Source organism: Artemia franciscana, chromosome 7 (genome assembly GCF_032884065.1).
Source record: "Artemia franciscana chromosome 7, ASM3288406v1, whole genome shotgun sequence".
NCBI lineage: Eukaryota > Metazoa > Arthropoda > Branchiopoda > Anostraca > Artemiidae > Artemia > Artemia franciscana.
Window position 1 is genome coordinate 58,278,177 of NC_088869.1, and position 18,952 is coordinate 58,297,128.

Below are 18,952 nucleotides of genomic sequence, written 5' to 3' on the forward strand. Positions count from 1 at the left end.
ATCTGTCTTCTGGCAAAAATTGTGAAATTCCACATTTTTGTAGATAGGAGCTTGAAACTTCTACAGTAGGGTTCTCTGATACGCTGAATCTGATGGGGTGATTTTCGTTTAAATTGTACTACTTTTAGGGGGTGTTTCCCCCTATTTTCTAAAATAAGGCAAATTTTCCCAGGCTCGTAACTTTTGATGGATAAGACTAAACTTGATGAAACATATATTTAAAATCACATTAAAATGCGATTCTTTCGATGTAAATATTGGTATCAAACTTCCGTTTTTTAGAGTTTCGGTAACTATTGAGCCGGGTCGCTTCTTGCTACAATTCGTTACCACGAACTGTTTGATCAGTTTCATCATATTACACAACCGCTTGTACACTTTTATTTCTAAGCTTTTTCTTATTTCAGGGACATTCAAGCTTCATAACCCAACTTGATTGGTCAGAGGATGGATCCGCGATCAGGTCAAATAGCGGAGATCATGATGTTCTTTTCTGTAAGTAGCCGTTTTTATTCAGCTTAAGTTTGATTAGACAAACCTGTGCCGCATATGTACCAGATAAGTTTTTTGTTGTTAGTATTACATTTGATTGTTTGACATTGTTATATACATTTCCTATTATTACCCATAGAGAGTGTTAAAGACGTAGTATAAAAACACGGACGTAAAAGTTTCACTAATGCAGTGTCGTGTTTGTTTTATGAGTTTCTTTGGGCCGAGAGCCGAGGACGTGGGTTCGTGTCCTCGTGTCGTCAACCTAAAGTCCTGGCTTGGGATGGAGGTCAGTAATGTGAATTTCCGAGCTCCATATCCCAGGATACCCACATCGTGGGATGTGGATCCAATGGGGCCTTGAGGCCTCAGCTGTGAGCCAGTTGGGACCACGTCGCCACAAATTATTTTATGTGGGCCGTTCAACAATTCTCTAAGGACCCACAGTAAATGACATTCTAACAAGTATGAAAATAGTTGGTATAACTTCTTTGTCATTATTCCTTCACAATTTGTTGTAACAACAAACAGGAATAGTTTCTTATATCTATGCAATACAATAATCCATGCATAATTGCTTTCTGGATATTTCCTCCTACACCCCCCCTCTCGCAAAATAAAGAGTTAAGGATATAATAAGGTAAAAATTTTCATATGAAATAACAACAACTACATACAGTTATCATATTCCCTTTGACTCCTCCCCCCCCCATACCCAAGTCAATAACATGAGACGTGGGATCAAGAGAAATCATTGATAATAAAATCTGGAAGTTTGGGAAACTAATACTTCATTAATATTTTTCATAATTTTAATTATCCATTAGTAATATTTATACTTTTATTCACTGCTTTCGTTGAAACTTTTAAACACCAATTCAACATCTTTTAAACATCGATTTCAACTCAAGATATGGAGATGCAAGCGCTCAAGTTGAAGTATTCGCAATTCATTGCATACTAAACAATAGTATTAAAGAAGACAACAACAGAAAATTTTCCGTCACGAATAAATGGGATATTCTCTTAGACCATACAAAAATTAAAAGAAAGGTTCAGTCATCGAGGAAATGTTGACAGATTTTATTAAACTGCATCACAATAGTAGTGTGATACATTATTGAATTATACCTCGAAATAGATATACTTGACAGAAATATTAATGAAACCGCCAAAATATCTTACGATTAATAGGTGACAGAGTTCTTCTAAAAAAAAAATAAGGTAGGCCGACGAAAACCATGACTAAAAAGATCATGATCTACTAAACAAGATAAAGACAAAAATCTAGTTAAGCAAACTACTTACCTTACCTCAAACTACTTACCTCGGCCATTTTTGTACCATGAAACAGACCGCATAAGCCGTCTTAGAAAACTGTTTATATTTAAAACATAGTAAATTGTTTAGTTTACTCTGTAGTAGCTCTTTGTTTGGTAATACAGATCCCAGAGATCGATCCCCGTTGACGACATGTTTTTTACCTGTTCCTGTAAAAACGATACAGCAACTAAAACACCGATTTGACGGCCTATGCGCCATCAACGGCTCAGGAGGACCTTTATCCTTTACCTAAATTATTTAGTTTAAGTAAATATAAAGTGATAGAAAAGTAAATAATGAAAAAGAAACAAAATCAGTTTCTTATAAACATTGTCTTCATGTTTGATTCTCTAATTGGTTATTCTATTTGTATATAAACTTAATTATTAAAGTAGTAATTGATAGTTAGCGACAGTTATTGAAATTAGTGACCGCCACTGCAACAAAGCTATTGCTATAGTGTGAGATCAACAAAAACTTTAATTAGCTCCTGGGTATTGTCAAAGCATGAAAATTGGACTTTAACAATGAAATATTAGCAGCAATTTTAGACTATTTATCAAGGTCCTTTTGCTTAATTTTTTGTCTGAATCATCTATATTTTGGGATTATTTATTGCTAAATAGTTTTTTGGTAAGGAAATAACCCTTTTGGTGTTTATTGCGAGAACAGTTCTTGTTTTGTTGGAAGGCACCTGATAACATATACATGGTGTTTTTGAAGCTTGCAGGCTTGAAATCTGAAATGCAAGGACTTTCTGAAATCAAATTTACTTACCTGAGTTGGATAGACGTGAAATAAAGAATATTCAGTTTATCGTAATTTGGTGTACAAATTACCTAGTTAGTAGGGCTTGTTTAACTGGCTTGTATAACGCAACAGCCCACGTCCTCCTAGTTCATACAGGATTACCTCAGCCAAAGAATTATGCCTCTAGAGGGTTTCTAGGTAGTTGAATGTGAGGTATTTTATTATGTTCAAATAATGACTTATCCAAGTTATTATTTAAATTCTTGCCCAGCTTTCTTGTTATGTGGGCGTGTGTTTTTTCCCATAGAAACTTGCTCAGTACAGCGATGTATTTAGGGGGAGGGGTATCGGGCTCGACTTCCCCAATATTTCTCCAACTCGCACTTTGATCTTGAAAATGCAGGTAAACAGACTATTTATCAAAAAAATGAGAAATATTTTCTGGATTAGTGAATTGGTTAGAAAAATGCTGGCATAGAACCCTTAAACTCCCTCTCAACAAATAATCAGGGAGTCGATGCTGGTTTAGTTTAAATAATTTTTCTTTACCTGATATTCATGGTTTTATCAAGATTTTACCACACCAAGAAAAAAAACCTGGTTGAAATTATCGTGAAAATTTTTTGCGTTAGTTTAAAATATTACTTTGTTTTCAGGGAATCCAAACACTTGTCGTCAGATACTCCAACCATCTCAATTGAAAGATGTACAATGGGCCACTGACACATGTCGTATAAGTTTCAATTCAGTTGGCATCTGGCCAGAAGGTGCCGATGGAACCGACATTAACAATTGTGCTAGATCTCACGATGGCAGCTTGCTCGTTACTGGCGATGATTTTGGCACAGTGCGACTTTACCAGTTCCCTGCTTCAAACATCAAGGTATATTTTCAGTTTCATACCTTCAGTTTCGTTCTTCAGTTTTATATCCTCAGTTTTGATGAATTTATATTTACACTATTAATTGTCCCAAACAGAGTTAATTGGCACTGTCTGTCATCTCCATTAATCTTCAAATCTTTTCTTAATTTAGTAAGAACAACCAATTTAATTGTACTTAATTCAACTATTTAGAATTATTATATTTAATTATAGTTATTCATAGCATACATAATTCAGCTATTGTTAATTTATTCTTCAAAGTGTGGCTTGACATTGTGAGATTCAAGGATATATTACTTGCAATTAATGGAAGTTTTTAAGTAATTTCTGGGTAGCCTGGTATGGGTTTTGTAAGATTTCAGTTTAAATAGTTGAAATCTATTATGTATTACATCAATTTTATTTTTGGTGCAGAGCCTAAGCCTGTGTTTTCAAATCTTTTTTATGCCTTTGTGAATTTAGCAGTACCCCTCAGCCTTGTCGTGTACAGGCTAATTACACTAAACTTTTTCGTTGGCAATCAGTTGGATAAGTTATCATGTCGTTTAATTCTGGAACCAAAATCGAATTTTAGGAATTTTAGGTGTCCTTAGTTTTTAGTGGTTTTTTAAGGAGTTGAGGTAGCGTCAAACTCTTGCGTTTGGAAGCAAACACAACAGACACAGATCCAAACTAATTATTAGCAGGCAAGTCATTTAGCTGTAGAATCGTGTCCATAGATTGTGCTGCAGTTAAAGTCGCTATTAATCTTTAGATGACATTTGTTAAAAACCTTGATGACATGGCAGTAAAAACGAGAAAGGAAAATTTCTGATTGAATTTTGGAATATTAGATAAAAATTTTGCTTCAGAAAAGTGAAAAAGTAGCAAAATTCTTCTGCCTGGAAAGTTTATTTATGAGAAACTATACTAATTCTAACTCGCAGAAAAAAGTGCTATAACACATGCTTGAAAACACAGAATATAGGGGGACAGACATAACTTCAAAATCGACAAAAATATAGAGGGCGGTCTATTAAGTACCGGGGGAGGGAGATCGCTCTATTGCGTACATCCATGGGGCAAACGAACTATTCAGAAAAAGTATCCATGCTGGGGTGATTAAATGCTGGAAATGAAGTAATTGCATCTTTTATATAAGGAATTGATACAAAATAGATACAGCAAGTCCTTTAAGGACTTGCGGTACTAAACCAAAGCATATTAACTAACCTACGATATGCGCAATTTTTGTGCTGTGGATTAGATGGATAGCAGATTAGAACCTGCATTTTCTTCCTCTTTTCTTTTTTTTTTCATTCGAAGTACTTTCAACATTTTTCAATTTTTCCAAAAAAACATTTTTTTGGAAAAATATATTTTTTTGGAAAAATATATATAAAACATATTTTTAAATTTTTCCAAAAAAACATACGACTTATAATTTTTTCTTTTAGAGCATTGGTCATATCTATGGTGGGCACAGCAGTCATGTAACCAACGTGGCTTTTATGCACGAAGACAATCGAGTGATATCAATTGGAGGAAAAGATATGTCGGTACTACAGTGGAAAGTTTTAAATCAGAAAAATCGCTTTGATGACTAATTTATTTCACCTCTCCAACTAATCCGCCCGTTGTTTGTTAGCTAATATATAAAATCAAATGTTTTTGCGATCTTTTGCTCTTCATAGTTTTGCACAAACGGTAGTTTTTTTTTTTTTTGTTGTTGAAGAATCTATTTTATTGGTCATTGCCACATAAAAATTGACGTCAAGTCTCTAAAATGGCTATGATTGGTCAACTAAAAATAATACACCAATAAGAACCAAGTTGCAATCATGCGGACTCTTGTAAATCAATGTGATTGACCTATTTAGCCAAACGTGAGACCACTAATAGACAATCAAGTGGAATTTGTTACCTGTAGTTTTAATTTGAGAAAGAGCTACGAACATCGGATCTCTCTGAATATGGTGCCGTTATGTATGTGCTTTTTGGTGTTTTTTTTAGAAATGTTAATACTAGTAGTTGATACACCCCCTCCCATTTTACATTCCTTATTGTTCTTTAATTCGAAGTACATTAGCTATTATTGATGTAAAAATTGACATTCATGAATAAATTAATTCTCTTAACTAATAGAATTTAGATTTGCTATGCTTATATCGAATATGTTTTACATAGCTGTTTTTAGATGTATTAAGTACTGACTAAAAGTTTTCTTGTAAATGTGTATCTAAAAAATATTTATCTGTTTTATAGTCATTTTTTTTATATAGAACTTATTTCAGGGAGTCAGGTATATAAGCAGGTATCTTATGTACCTGTTACCAGGGGCGAACCAAGGGGGGGGGGGGGTAACGGGGATACATCCCCCCCAAAATTCGGTAAATTTGTCCCGTAGGATCGACATTCTTATAAATCTTGACTAATACAAAAGCATAATATACACCATAAATCTTATTGTGATGAAGATGAAAAAATGAATGATTTATTTTATAAAATAAACTTTAAAACTTACCGTCTTAAAAATTAACCAAATTCATTTTAAGCTTTAATCCAATTAATGCGGACTAATGCAGATACAACAAGCAGGTAGTGTGTGACGATCGCCACATGTGAATATTTGTTGTATGCGAATGCAGTTGGGAACAATACCTGGCTTTCGCCAAGCCACATGCTGGTATTATCTCCTAAGATCGTGGAACTTTATGTCAATCACGCGTGAGCTTTTCTAGGGTTTATATAGAAGTCTACGCCTCTGTTTATTAGTTAGTCCATGATGTCAAAACGAAAGATTCTGGGGGCAAGGGTTGTGTGTTATGCCCACGGGGGTATATAAGCTTTTTATGGAAGGAGTGGTTGTGTGAACTTTAGAGGAAGCTCATTTGATCGGAAATTTAGACTTCTGGTTCCCTTTTAAAGTAAAGAGTCGAAATTAATGGATCGCAATTAGTCCCCCGCCCCCTCCCTGACACCCTCTTTTCCTCAAAACACATCCGAGCAGAATTTTAGGAGAACTGTTTTGTCCAGTATTGTTGAAATGTCCAGCAATTATGCTGGCAACCTCCTCACAGTCCTCAGGTTAAGGGCTGCAAGTAAGACAATTCGTTCATTGTTTATATTTATTGGTATGCATATCATTAAGAAAAGTATGCAGGTTGGATCTTTATTTTCTAAAAAAAATATCTCAAGAATTGATTTGGTTATTAAGTAGGAAACTTCAGAGACTCCTAAAGGGGAAAATCATCTGACAAAAAGGCAAAATGTGCACTCTACAAAAGATACTTCTATCACTGCTACTACTACTAGTGCTGCATTTACTACTGCTACATTTACTACTGCAACATTTACTAATGCTGCATCTACTACTGCTATATTTACTACTGCTACTACTACTTCAACTACTAGTGATATTGCAACTACTTGTAGCAAAACGTTAATACTGCTGCTGCTACTAGTGCTACAGCTATTACTATTGATAGTACTAGTAATAAAAATACTACTACTGTGACTCCTAATGCAACTATGCCTAAGGGTATGAGGATAAAATTTTAAAGGATTTTTTTGGTGGGGGGAGAATCACAACACACCGTCTGTATGCAGGAACAGTTATAGTCTGTGAAGTTGAAACTAACAGGGCTTGTTGTAGAGGATGTTGAACTAACTAAAAGAAAATATTTGTATCCTACTGCTACTGTTTCTACTTGTATTACTACTAATGATACTATTATTGCTACTTCTACTACTACTACTACTACTACTGCTGCCACTAAAGCTAAGGCTAATACTATTAATTCTGCTGCTACTACTTCTACTGCTGCTATTAAAACTAAGGGTATTAAGGCGAAAATTTGAAAAATAATGAAACTGAATGGAACTAAATCGAAACACACTCTGCCCTCACAGATTGTTAAGAGGACGTATCAGAAATGTTTCAGGAAGGGTTGATGGTATTAAGTTTAAACTTTCAGCCTGTGTTGAAAGGAATATTGAAGAAACTGAAGGTGCTATGCGCATACTGCTACTGTTGCTACTACAACACCAACTATTGCTACTGCGCAAGCTAAGAGTATTAAGGTGAAGCTTCCAAGGAATCTTTATGTGGATGTTGAACTAAATAAAAAGTTCTAATGTCATTTTTAAGAGTCAAAAGGGATTAGAGGTCAATCAACTCTCCTCCCAAGCCCATTCATTTTCGAAACACATCCAGTCAAAAATTTTAGACAGTCTTTGTTCAGCTTAGTAGAACGGTCCAATAGATATATCCCTAGGGATAGCAGGTATGTCAGTCTCCCCCCCCCCATAATTAAGTAATCGGTACATTATGCTTTAAAACTAGATCAAAAGGTACTGTGTGAGACACCTCATACAGTACCTTTTGACACCTCAGCAATGTATCGAGAACGACTCAGGTTCTTCAAGGATTCCTCCTCTCACTTACTCTTTTTTGTCTATTCCTAAAATGTGTGATGGCACTTGTCCCTAATAGCACAGGAATATTTTTGGGAAAATGCCTTTTTGACCTAAATTGTATATACTAACGACGTTAATAGTCTCAATAGAACAATAGAGGAGCTCCAAGCCAGTGCAAACACTATTGACGATGCAGTTAGTTCCTTTGGAATGGATATAAACGTCAGCAAGACCAAGGTTATCCGAGTATCTAGGCAGAGACTTGTCTCCCACTAATCAGAGTTACTATTTGGGACCATAAAATCGAATGTGTCGACCGGGTTGTTTACCTAGGGAGTGTGCTGACATCCACAAATGACTCATGAAAAGACATCAAACGACACCTAGCTGTTACCTTTGTATGCTTCAAGTCACTGCCCTCTATGTGGAAAAATATATATTTGCCCTTCAAACTGAATATGTGATTTTTCTGTGCCACAATGTTTCCAGTTGCAACATATGAAGCAGAGACACGGACTAAAAAAGCCGATGACAAGCAAGCGAAAATGAGCTCTGAAAGCTCACTGGCATCATTTACTTTGACCGAGTATGAAACTAACGGTTACTGCTCTCCTTGAATTACTCCCGAACCATATAGTACACCCTCCAACTCCAACAGCTTTGATGGTCAGGACACTTTCAGTCTGTCTCCCCAGTCCAATTGCGCAAAATAGATTTTGAAGGAAGAATAAATGCCTTACGCCCAAGGGGACGACCTCCCAAGCGCTGACAGTGAAACTTTTCTGACCGCCCCATCCCGATGCTCTGACTTTTCTTTGAAAAACTTGTTTTGTGAGAAAATTTTTTAAATAAAAGTCTGATTGTTCTTATTGAAATAGTCTTCGTGGAATATTTTAAGTTAGCCATTATTTTGATATTGCTTTGTCACCTTTTTGAAAATCTGCATACTCATAGTTTGATTTACTTCAACATCCACGTAAACATTCCTTGGAAGCTTCAGCTTAATACTCATAGCTTGCGCAGTTGCAATTGTTGTAATAGCAGTTTGCGCATAGCACCTTTGGTTTCTTAAACATTCCTTTCAACACACAAGGAAGGTTTAAACTTAATACTATCAACCGTTCATGAAGCATTTCTAATACGTCCTCTTGATAGCCCATGTGAACTACAATGTCTTTGATTTAGCTTCTTACAGTTTCAATACATTCCAAATTTTTTCGCCTTAATACCCTTAATTGTAATAACAGTAGTTGAATTAATAGTAGTAGCCTTAGCTTAGTGATATCAGTAGTAGTAGAAATAATAATAGCATTAGCAGTATGAATAGAAGCAATAGCATTAGGATGCAAATATTTCCTTTGATTAATTCAACATCCCCCACAACAAGCCCTGTTAGTTTCAACTTCACACATCAAACTGTTCCTAAGATTTTACGGTTACGCCCACTTCACAACCTGCATGCAGATGGCGTGTTGTGGTTCAATTTACCTTCCCCCCTAAAAATTCTTTGAGAATTTCACCTTCATACCATCAGGCCTAGTTATAATAGTAGTCACAATAATAGTATCGGTAATAGGGGTAGTATTAGCACCAGCAGTAGTACTAACGTATTGCCTTTTGATTAGTTGAACAGCCGTCTCATGAAGTCCTGGAGGTTTAACTTAATACAATTTACCATTACTATGATATTAATGATAGATCCTTTTAAGTAGAAGTAGTAGTTGCAGTAAATATAACAGTGATAGCAATATTAGTAGTAGCGTGCACATATTGCCTTTTGGTCAGATGATCTTTCCGTTTAAGCATTCTCTGAAAGGTTCAACTTAATAACAAAACTAATTTTTTAGATACGCTCTTTTGACAGTGTACTTGCACATTGCGTCTTTAGATTCAGTTCAAATTTCCCCTCAATATTGTAAACCGAGTTGTGTGGTAGGAGTAGTAGTAGCAGTAGCATTGGTGGTAGTTATAGTACTAGTAGCAGCATGCAAATATTACCTTTTTGATCATATCCCTTATCATTTCCCGAAAGCTCCAACTCTTTTCATTATTTCTTTTAGCTCCATATAAAGAGCTGTAATCTGCTATTTTGGCAAAGCAGAAAACCTTTCTCAGCCTTCCGTAAGGTCCATGTTTCAGGACCATCCTTGACTACTGCCACTGTCTTGACCACTACAACAAACCAATAAATATTTGAAATCAACACAAACATGTTTTTAGAATCATATATTACCAAACGAGTTTAGATTCACATATTACTTAACCAGTAAAAATTTAAAATCAACATAAACAATATTTTTAGAATCATATATTACCGAACGAGCAAACATATATTACTTTATCCGCTAATGTAACCTAAAGCTATCCCAAATTAAAAGACATGGGCTGTGTTCCAGACTTCAATTGTCACTATTGACTTTGTCGTTAATCGATTGCTATTATTATTTTTTTTATCACCTGTTAGCCTAAACTGGTAATTAAAAACAAATTTAGTTTTTACAACACATATATTGTTAGTTTTGTCCTTACAGTAGCACAAATTGTTTTTTCAAGTTATTCATTATATTGTCACAAAATAATAACAAATCACAAATTATCATAAATGATAATTTTATTCTGGAACCCGTCTAGGAATCTTAGTTGCTTCACATTTTTCATTGCTCATTTCTTCTGATAAGGGTATTTCAAAGGAAACGGCGTAATTTCACCGTATTTCAAAAGAATAATACTTTAAAGCATTATTAAAAATCGGCTCAATGTAATTCGTTCATTTATTGATTCTCTGAGTTTCGGCAGTAATCATACCTGCCATCTGTTAAAATCAGAGCAAAATAATTATTGTTATTTTGTAATAATAACTGTTAAACTGATGGTTACCAAGTGTTTCTAGCTTGTCGTTTTGCCGAATTTTCACCCACGTTTCTTTTTTTTTAATTTTTAATTAATAATATACTTCCATTTCCAAAAAAATAACAATATACCCCCCCCCCTAGATTTTGAAACGATACATTTATATCTATAATCAAAATTTAATCCAAAATAATAATATCTAATTTTTTTTTTCTTGAAGTTCAAGTTTCAGGAGTAATCATGCTTCACCTAACATTATATTCACCCCCCCCCCCTTACAATTTTAAAATGACTTGTAGCAGAAAATTACTTTTTTAGGTATTCTAATTTACAAAAATTGCAACAACAAAATTGCCCTCCTAGATTTTGAAAAATGCATTTTGCTCCCTACCTCTATATTTTTGTAATTTGGAACCACTTCTTTTAAAACCGACGTTTCTTGAATTATATATAATATAATATTTGAATCTATATAAATCATCTAATCAAAAATCGACAATATGTTATTAATCAAGGCTCATCAAAGGGATACCAACGCTCGACAGTTTGAAAGCATCAGTTACGTGGTATTGATATCCCGGAGCACATTCCTCAGAGAAAATTTTCATTGCTGACCAAGAGGCCATAGCTGGCGCTTGTTTTCCAAGAAATTGTACAACAGTCCCAAAATGAATACCTTAACAAGAAATGAGACGATCTCAGATTATTCTTGGGACCCCTCTTGGGAGGCGTTTTTGGTTCTCAAAAATGTTATGGAACCAACATCTTATTAAGAAAAATTTTTCCGAACCTAATTTCTGCCGAAATCATTTTTTAAGTCAAATAACCAAAGCGGGGGCTTAGATTTAGTTTAATGTTCCCTTTTTAGAGGGGGGAGGTTGAACCCGAATTTCCTGTCCTAAATTCTATAGAGTTGCATTTGCACACAAACAGCGTCTACCTTCTGAGTTTCCAAGAATACGTTTATAAAATAATCGGCGTCACGTCAAGTCGACAACCATGACTAAAACATCAGCTTTCAACCTAGTCCAAGCTATAATTTAGAGGCACAGCTGGTTTTAACGCAAATAAAAAATTAAAAATATACAAGTCAAACATCAGGGTACAGTGTTAAATTTGGTTTCAAAATTCATCAATGACTAGTGTCAGTTTGAATTATACCTGTCTAGACTAGTCGCGTCCCAGCATTCCTAAAAAATACTACAAGCCATGAAATTTGTCAACAGAAATTTTTCGTCGAATTTACAAGAGCTTGTCGCTGGCAACTGCGAATAACTGAGATGACAGAAATAAGTATCACATCAAAATAATTGAGAAAGTTAACACAATTTTTTAAATGATGAAATTCTGAACAGTTATTATCTACACGAATAATAATAAGAAAATAAAAACAATCATTCTGACATAGAGTAATCATAAAAGGCTAAACTAGTTGGCGCTGGTTCAACTTTCAAGTTCACATAAGGAATTAAGTCACAATTTTTAAAAGTTAGGTATGATGAAAGCTCAGAGCAGCAGTTTTCATGTTTGTAAGAAAAATCTGGGAAAACAAAGACTTACTATTACATAGTACTTGGGAATAAATTAGTACTACTATTCAAATTTTGAACTGCATAGGCAATGCCGTATGTAGGGGTCGAGGAATAAAGGGTTTGAGCTCCCCCCCCCCCAAAAAAAAAAAAATTTTTTGTTCAACTCGTAAAAAAGTAACAAAAATGCATAAAAACAATTTTTTTTTTTTAATTTATCCATGTTGAATAATTTCAATTTCCCCACTGTTTTACCACCATCATTGTTCACTGAAGTTTGATGATTAATTCGTAAGACTAAAAAAAATTCGGCATATGAAAGACGATCTTTTTGAAAATGTAAAATTATTTTCTTTCTCCAAATTATTTTCCAACTGCTAATGATTGTGAAGAAATCAGGGAAATAATTTAAACTAATTCTTTGGCAACACTAGTACAGTCTTGAATGAATCGACTATTTGATACGAAATGGTTTAGCTCATACACCCAAAAACAGAAGATTAACTGGCATCAATCAAATTTACTTAAGTATGTGAGATCAGCTGGTAGGTTTGTTCCTGGGATTACTAAAATAATGAAGTGATGATCTTGTAGAATGTTAATCTGCAATTTTGACTAAGCATCATTTTTAAAAATTGAACTAGTTCTCGAGGTTTTATTCTAGAAAATTGTTATATCTCAATATGGTAACACTTTATCGTACTAACGGTGATCAACAGACGTAATAAACATGTCTACATTAGAAAGGTTACCAAAAACACACTGATATTCAACCATTGTTTTCATCATAGTCTTTATGTAATAAAAGGGAAAGGTGTCAGTTATGCAAAGATTTTCTAGAACGCAATACCGAGAAATTCATGCTTTGTGTTTCATGGGGGAGGGATTGAAACACAGACCTTACCACATGGGAAAATATATATTTTTCAATTTTTTTTTTCTAAGCTTCAATGCAAAATAAATCCAATTTTAACACTATACCCTCGGATTCATAAAATAAACAAAAATAAAAACCATCGTTCACAAAAAAATCTCCAAAAATACGTATTTTATTTGTTGAAGTGCCAACGGAATTTGGCTTCAAGGTGGTAATGGTCCGATCCATTTTGACTATTGGGCAATGGGCCAAGTTTTTTGCAGTCCTCATCTGTTGGAAGACGTAGTCTCTTCAAAAGGGTAAGTTCTCGCTTTTCTGGCTCATCCAATTCTTCGCCATTTTCACTGTAATAAGATAATACAAAAAAAGGGAAAAAAGTGCAATCCAAAAACCCGAATTCAGTCCATTCACTCGAAAAGTCCATTCACTCGATTCTATGAAGATTAACATACAATCAGAACGCAAAAAAAGTAAATTGCAATAAAGTATATAATGAAATAAAACACATTTTGTGAAATACGTAATTAATAATGGATTTAAAAATAAAAATTGATAATTCTTGGCTACGTTTTTAGGCGATTTTGCTTATCGAAAAATAGCATGCAATGCAATGATCTTCGAGCCTTTTCGGTTTTATTGCTTTGTCTATCAACAGATACACGACAAACATGAAATTAAAAAACAAAATTGAAAGAAGCACTCCCCATCAATACTTCTTCCATCAACATGTTTTCAAATAAGGACTTTTAGGACATGCGAAAGAGATGAGATAATTTCACTTACAGAAAAGTCCAAAAACAACTATCGTCAACAAGTATGGGAATCCTGTGGAAATAAACTAGTAGGGTTAGGAATAAGATGTTTGATGAGAAGTAAGAGGCAAAAGACCTTCAGATGATAATGATAATTTTTTTTGAATATACCAGATGGGAGAGCAAGAGAGCTTAAGGTGAATGTCCTTGCACATACATCTTTGCAGTATATACTTGTGTTCAGACATGCGCACCGTCACTGCATGAGAACTATCGCGAGGAATACCATGCCCGATTGGGGATAATGAGCTGAATACCAGAGCTATACCCTAGTGATACCTGTCGATAAAGATTAATGATTCATGAATTAAATGTGCTTTTTCTTGCTTTAACACCACGTTTGTACTCCAGAAGTAGAAAATTGGAATGGCAAGATATTGCTTTGAAAGGGTTGTATCAATAGTAATTTGTCCATAATTATAGCGTTATAAAGAATTATAGAAAACTACTGAACAATTATAGAAAACAGCTGTTATGAACATTCATCTGTTCTAATTTCGAAAAATTCTAACTTAAGTCAGACCAGTCAATCACGAGCTTTATGCTTCAAAGTAGAGCATTGGCCAGCCCAAGAAATTACGACCGAAAAATATGGATGACGTTGTTGTCCTGCATAATTTAAATTCATCGACGAATGTGAGTATAATGTGGCCCGAAAATAAATCCTGCTCTGTATGGGGATAAATTTTGTTAAATTTTAAAAACTCATTAAAAAGATGAAAATTTTCTCTCACCTGTAAAGAATATAGTCAACCAAGGTCCAATCATTCTGATAAGTCGAAGCCATATGAGCTTTTGGAAATTTATCTGAATTATAAACACTTTTGAAGGCAAGCGCATGCGTCAATGTACCAGATGAAAAGACAGCCTTTTCAATGCAATTCCTTTTTTCTAGTGCTTTCAAATGCTGACAAGAATCAGAAATATGCAAGTCTTTTGGAAGAAAGGTCTTCCCAACTATCTTTGAACCATTGTTGGTCAGTTTCTTCTGCTCTAAATGTTCATATTTAAGCCGCCCCTGGCTTAGAAAAGAGTACAAACTGCTTGAAGGACTCAAATTTAAGTCACCACAGAATACAACTGGAAGGTAGGTAGCATCTCTGAAAGCAACGTGGTCAATTTCTGCAAGAAGCAATTGGAGCTGGGCCAAGCGAACATCCTCTCTTTTAGGATTATATAATAAATGCGTGTTAACAATACATATCTCTTTACTAGGGTTTTTTAAAGGAGCGAGAATAGAAATGAGTGCAATATTGTCTCGATTAAGAATATGTTTCCCATTTTTTCGCATCTCTAAGGAATGTTCACCTTTTAGACTGAATTTGCATCTCTTAAAAAAGGTAGCACATCCATCAACCTTTTTACGGGTCTTCTGTTTAAAGGTACCATAGTATCCCTGGGATTGAAAGAAAGGTAGGTAGGTTTCATAGTAATGCTCAGCTTCCACTTCCTGTAGACATACAATCTAAAAAAAAATGTTCAAAGTTAGAATTGAAAGAATATGTGGTAGGTGTAACAATAATGTCGGTCTTCCACTTCCTGTGGACATTCAATCTATAAAAAAACAAGAAAGGTAGAAAGAAAGAAATCTCAAAAGCGGAAATGTACAAAAGTAGACCTGAAAGAAAGGTAGGTAGGTGCCATAGTAACGTTGGGCTTCCACTTCCTAGAGGCATACCATCTAAAAAAGGTAGAAAAAAGAAATGTAGAATATAGAAGTGTAGAAAAGTAGAACTGAAAGAAAGGTAGGTACAATATAAGAGTTGGGCTTCCATTTCCTGCAGACATACAGTCTAAAAAAAAGATTAATCGAAAGGGTAGACTGACCAAATATGCCGGAAGTGGCCTTTACAGTATATCGGTACGAGATTGAAGAGAGAACTGAAAAATAAATTTTTTACCAAAACTTTTTGAATTATTCTGGCGTCCTTCCAAATAATCTCAGTTGAAACCCAGCATCCTTTATCCGTATTCAAGCTTGCCGTTTACTTAGTGTTTTAAACACGAATTTTTTTTTTGTTACTTTTACTCAAGGTGGATTTGAATCACACGAGTTCCGTAATACGTCATATTTGTATTATGAGCCAATTTATTCAAATCGAAAAAACTAACCACCCTACAAAAAAATCTACAACTAGCTATCTAATCACTGAATACATTCAAATCATTTTGTAATTTAAGCCTGAATGCAGTATCACAAATTTAAAAGCAAGAATATCTGAAAATAAAAACTGACAATTGGCTAATTTTCTTATCAAGAGAACATGGGTGACCTTTCTGGAGGGGGCCTGGAATCTCCTATTTTTTCAGGATTCTTTATGTTTGATTATTTATTTTCTAATTCTAATTACATTATATTTACTATTTCTAATCATAACTCTTTTAACATGTCTCATATGCTTGCATTGGCTCCATTTTGGAATACGTTTACAGCAAATGATAAAAAAATTATCCGGTCTCTACTGTTTCATTTTACAAAGTTTATTTTAGGGATACCTCTAGGGGCTAGAACCAAACGTCTGGTCTCGGCTTACAAGTTAACTGAGCCACAACTAGCGGCTGAGCAGCATCTGATTCGCTTTCTGAGAAAGCTGCATAAGTAAAATAGCCTGTATCCTGCTTTTTGTCAGAATAGTATTTGTATTTTATTATCTCTATGTTACTTGTATTATTTATATGTTATGTCATTCGGAACATTATGTTTTCTATGCGTGCATTTCTTATTTTGTTTATTCTTTCTTGGTTTTTTGCTTTCTCTTGCTCCATTTTTGAAACCTTGTGGGTTCTTTTGGGTAATAAAGATATTAATTGATGAAAACCCAAAATTCACCCAGTAATTCATTATTTTAATAACTAATACAATAGTTGACTAAAAATTCAGGAGGGATAACTTACCTCCCGATAAGTTATGACGTTGGTAAATTCCAGCAAAGGAATCGGAAAGGAACTTTTCGGAATCAGTTGGGTATGATGCATTAATTTACAATTTTAGTAAAATAGTTTACGAAGTTGCAGAAGGTGTCTTAGGAAGGAAAACTAGAAATACAGCTGGGATTATTAGTGAAAAAAGTTTTAAGCTTGGTAAAAAAAAAGAGGATGGTATTGGTATAAGAAGTTTTAGGACGATAGATCTTATGAAAATAAGACTAAAGTAAGGGAAGTAGAGAAGGCATCAACGTACAAACTAAAGAGGCATGCAATGGATAAAATTTCCGAGGGTCTTCAAGATGCAGCAAGACAGCATAATGGTAATAATTTGTATTGCCACGTTAAGAAATTGCGATGTAATTTTAAGTCTGAACTTGTCCCAGTTAAAAAGTGGAAACATAATAAATACACACTGTTTATTCACACCGGAAAACGAACGGTTATCTTATTACGAACAAATCTTTATAAGCAAAAATAATTACCGAGCAAAGATCGGTTCTCTGGCATAGAAATTTTTACTTTCATTTTCTGCCGCAATGCGTAGCATCTAGTGCGAAGCAATTAAGAATCTGAGACTCACTTCATCTATCAAGCTAGAATTTCTTTCTTCAAACGCTTGGAACCAAATGATTTGTAAACAAAGAAATAACGTTTGGAACTCCTCCTATTTAGGCTCCAGGCTTTAAACTTTCAGGGATCTCTCATTTCAGTTAGAAGACAACTATGAATAAAATCAAGGGTGCTGGGAGCAGTGCTTCCACTCCTCCCGATTTATCGGGAGATCTCCCGACTTTTTGGAAAATCTCCCGACTGAAATTTCCTCCCGATAATCTCCCGATTTATGTTGAATTGAGCTCTGTCCAACTTGAAGTTTCTGATCTTTCTTGATTGTCTGGCAGAATGCAAAATATGTCATTGTTGCCCTTAAAAGGGGGATTTCAAAGCTGCCGGCCTCGTTTGATTCGCGGAAGTCAACTGTGGACCCTAATTAATGACCTAGTCGGCAGCTTGTCCCGTGAGAGACCATTGTTGTGTTCGAAAAAGGGTTGATTTGATTTGATTCTCAGTTCATAACTTCATCTGATCTGATCAGTCAACTCAGATAGTTCATTTCCACTGGATAATTTGTGTACAATAAGGACGTGGCTTACCTTACGTGACAGGATTTTTTTTAGGGTAAGTACCAAGTTTACTGGAACTGGACAATTATACATCCCTGCACGTGGGCAACCCAAGAAGTAGGCTACTGACCTGTCCTAGGGGGTAGGCGGCTTTTCTGCTTCTATGATCTGTTTCTTTACCAAAATAACATGTTTTAACTTGAAACCAATTCTTAACCTGTTGCCAGTTCAAGGATTCTATAGTACAAATTCGAATACACTATTCTTACGGGTCTTATAGATATCCGGTATTCGCCAGACTACTAGCCTAGCCTATATCAAAATAACGATTTCGAGTGTCGGCGAAATCGGCTTCACAAGTCACAACAGAGCAAAATAACACTAGGGAGTAGGGTCAAGAACTATGCTTTCCTTGCTTTGCAAACGGGCCATACTAATAGCGCCGCCCACTACGCTTGCGTCATTTAAAGCGAGACAAACATTCGGGTTTAGAAATTTCTAGTAAAGGTAATATGCGGTCTGCACACGTCGAGGAAATTGGGGAGGTCGTATCTTTTTTTTTGCTTCGATCAAAATATTAAGTTATTGGAGCCAGCGCTGGTGCAAGACCGATTGAATTTCAGTAGGGACGTTCACTATCGCTAGTGGTGCTAGTGTGACTGCTGTTCGAGTGTGTCGCACTTTTTCCAGGTCTTGGCGCTACTGTCTAGTGTTATTTTGCTCTGCTTCCCAATATAGGAGGATAGGAGGATGGATTTTAAGATGTAGGCCAAAGCCAGCCATACCAAATCTGTTTTCAAAGGGACAAATCTGTTTTCAAAGTGCTGATATGTCTAAATTTTATGTCACAGTGTTCAAAGTGTATTAAAAGTGTATTATTTTGCTCTTCAAAGTGTATTGTTTTGTTCTGTTTTGGGGAGACCGGAAATCTCGAAAAACGGTTAGAATGGTGGGATCGGCGTATCAGGGACCCGATCAAACTGACTTGT

At 35.1% G+C, this 18,952-nt stretch overlaps 2 protein-coding genes across 11 annotated transcripts in view; one reads left to right on the forward strand and one right to left on the reverse strand.

Annotated features, from left to right (window-relative positions):
• LOC136029527 (echinoderm microtubule-associated protein-like 2) overlaps positions 1-5,574 on the forward strand; it is a 137,698-nt gene extending 132,124 nt beyond the window's left edge. For all 5 annotated transcript variants that reach the window (XM_065707983.1, XM_065707985.1, XM_065707984.1 and 2 more), the window contains 3 exons: positions 408-495; positions 3,222-3,448; positions 4,885-5,574. In XM_065707983.1, the coding sequence (XP_065564055.1) occupies positions 408-495; positions 3,222-3,448; positions 4,885-5,034 (465 nt within the window). In that variant the 3' untranslated portion in view covers positions 5,035-5,574. The remainder of the gene's footprint in view (positions 1-407; positions 496-3,221; positions 3,449-4,884) is intronic.
• Positions 5,575-10,356: 4,782 nt separating this feature from the next.
• Positions 10,357-18,952, reverse strand: part of LOC136029528 (protein angel homolog 2-like) — a 30,048-nt gene continuing 21,452 nt past the window's right edge. For 5 of the 6 annotated variants that reach the window (XM_065707989.1, XM_065707991.1, XM_065707993.1 and 2 more), the window contains exons 4-5: positions 14,649-15,379; positions 12,867-13,446 (exon numbers count right to left, since the gene is read on the reverse strand). In XM_065707989.1, the coding sequence (XP_065564061.1) occupies positions 13,275-13,446; positions 14,649-15,379 (903 nt within the window). In that variant the 3' untranslated portion in view covers positions 12,867-13,274. Of the gene's footprint in view, positions 13,447-14,648; positions 15,380-18,952 lie in introns of all 6 variants that reach the window. The other variant, XM_065707994.1, reaches the window with a different exon arrangement.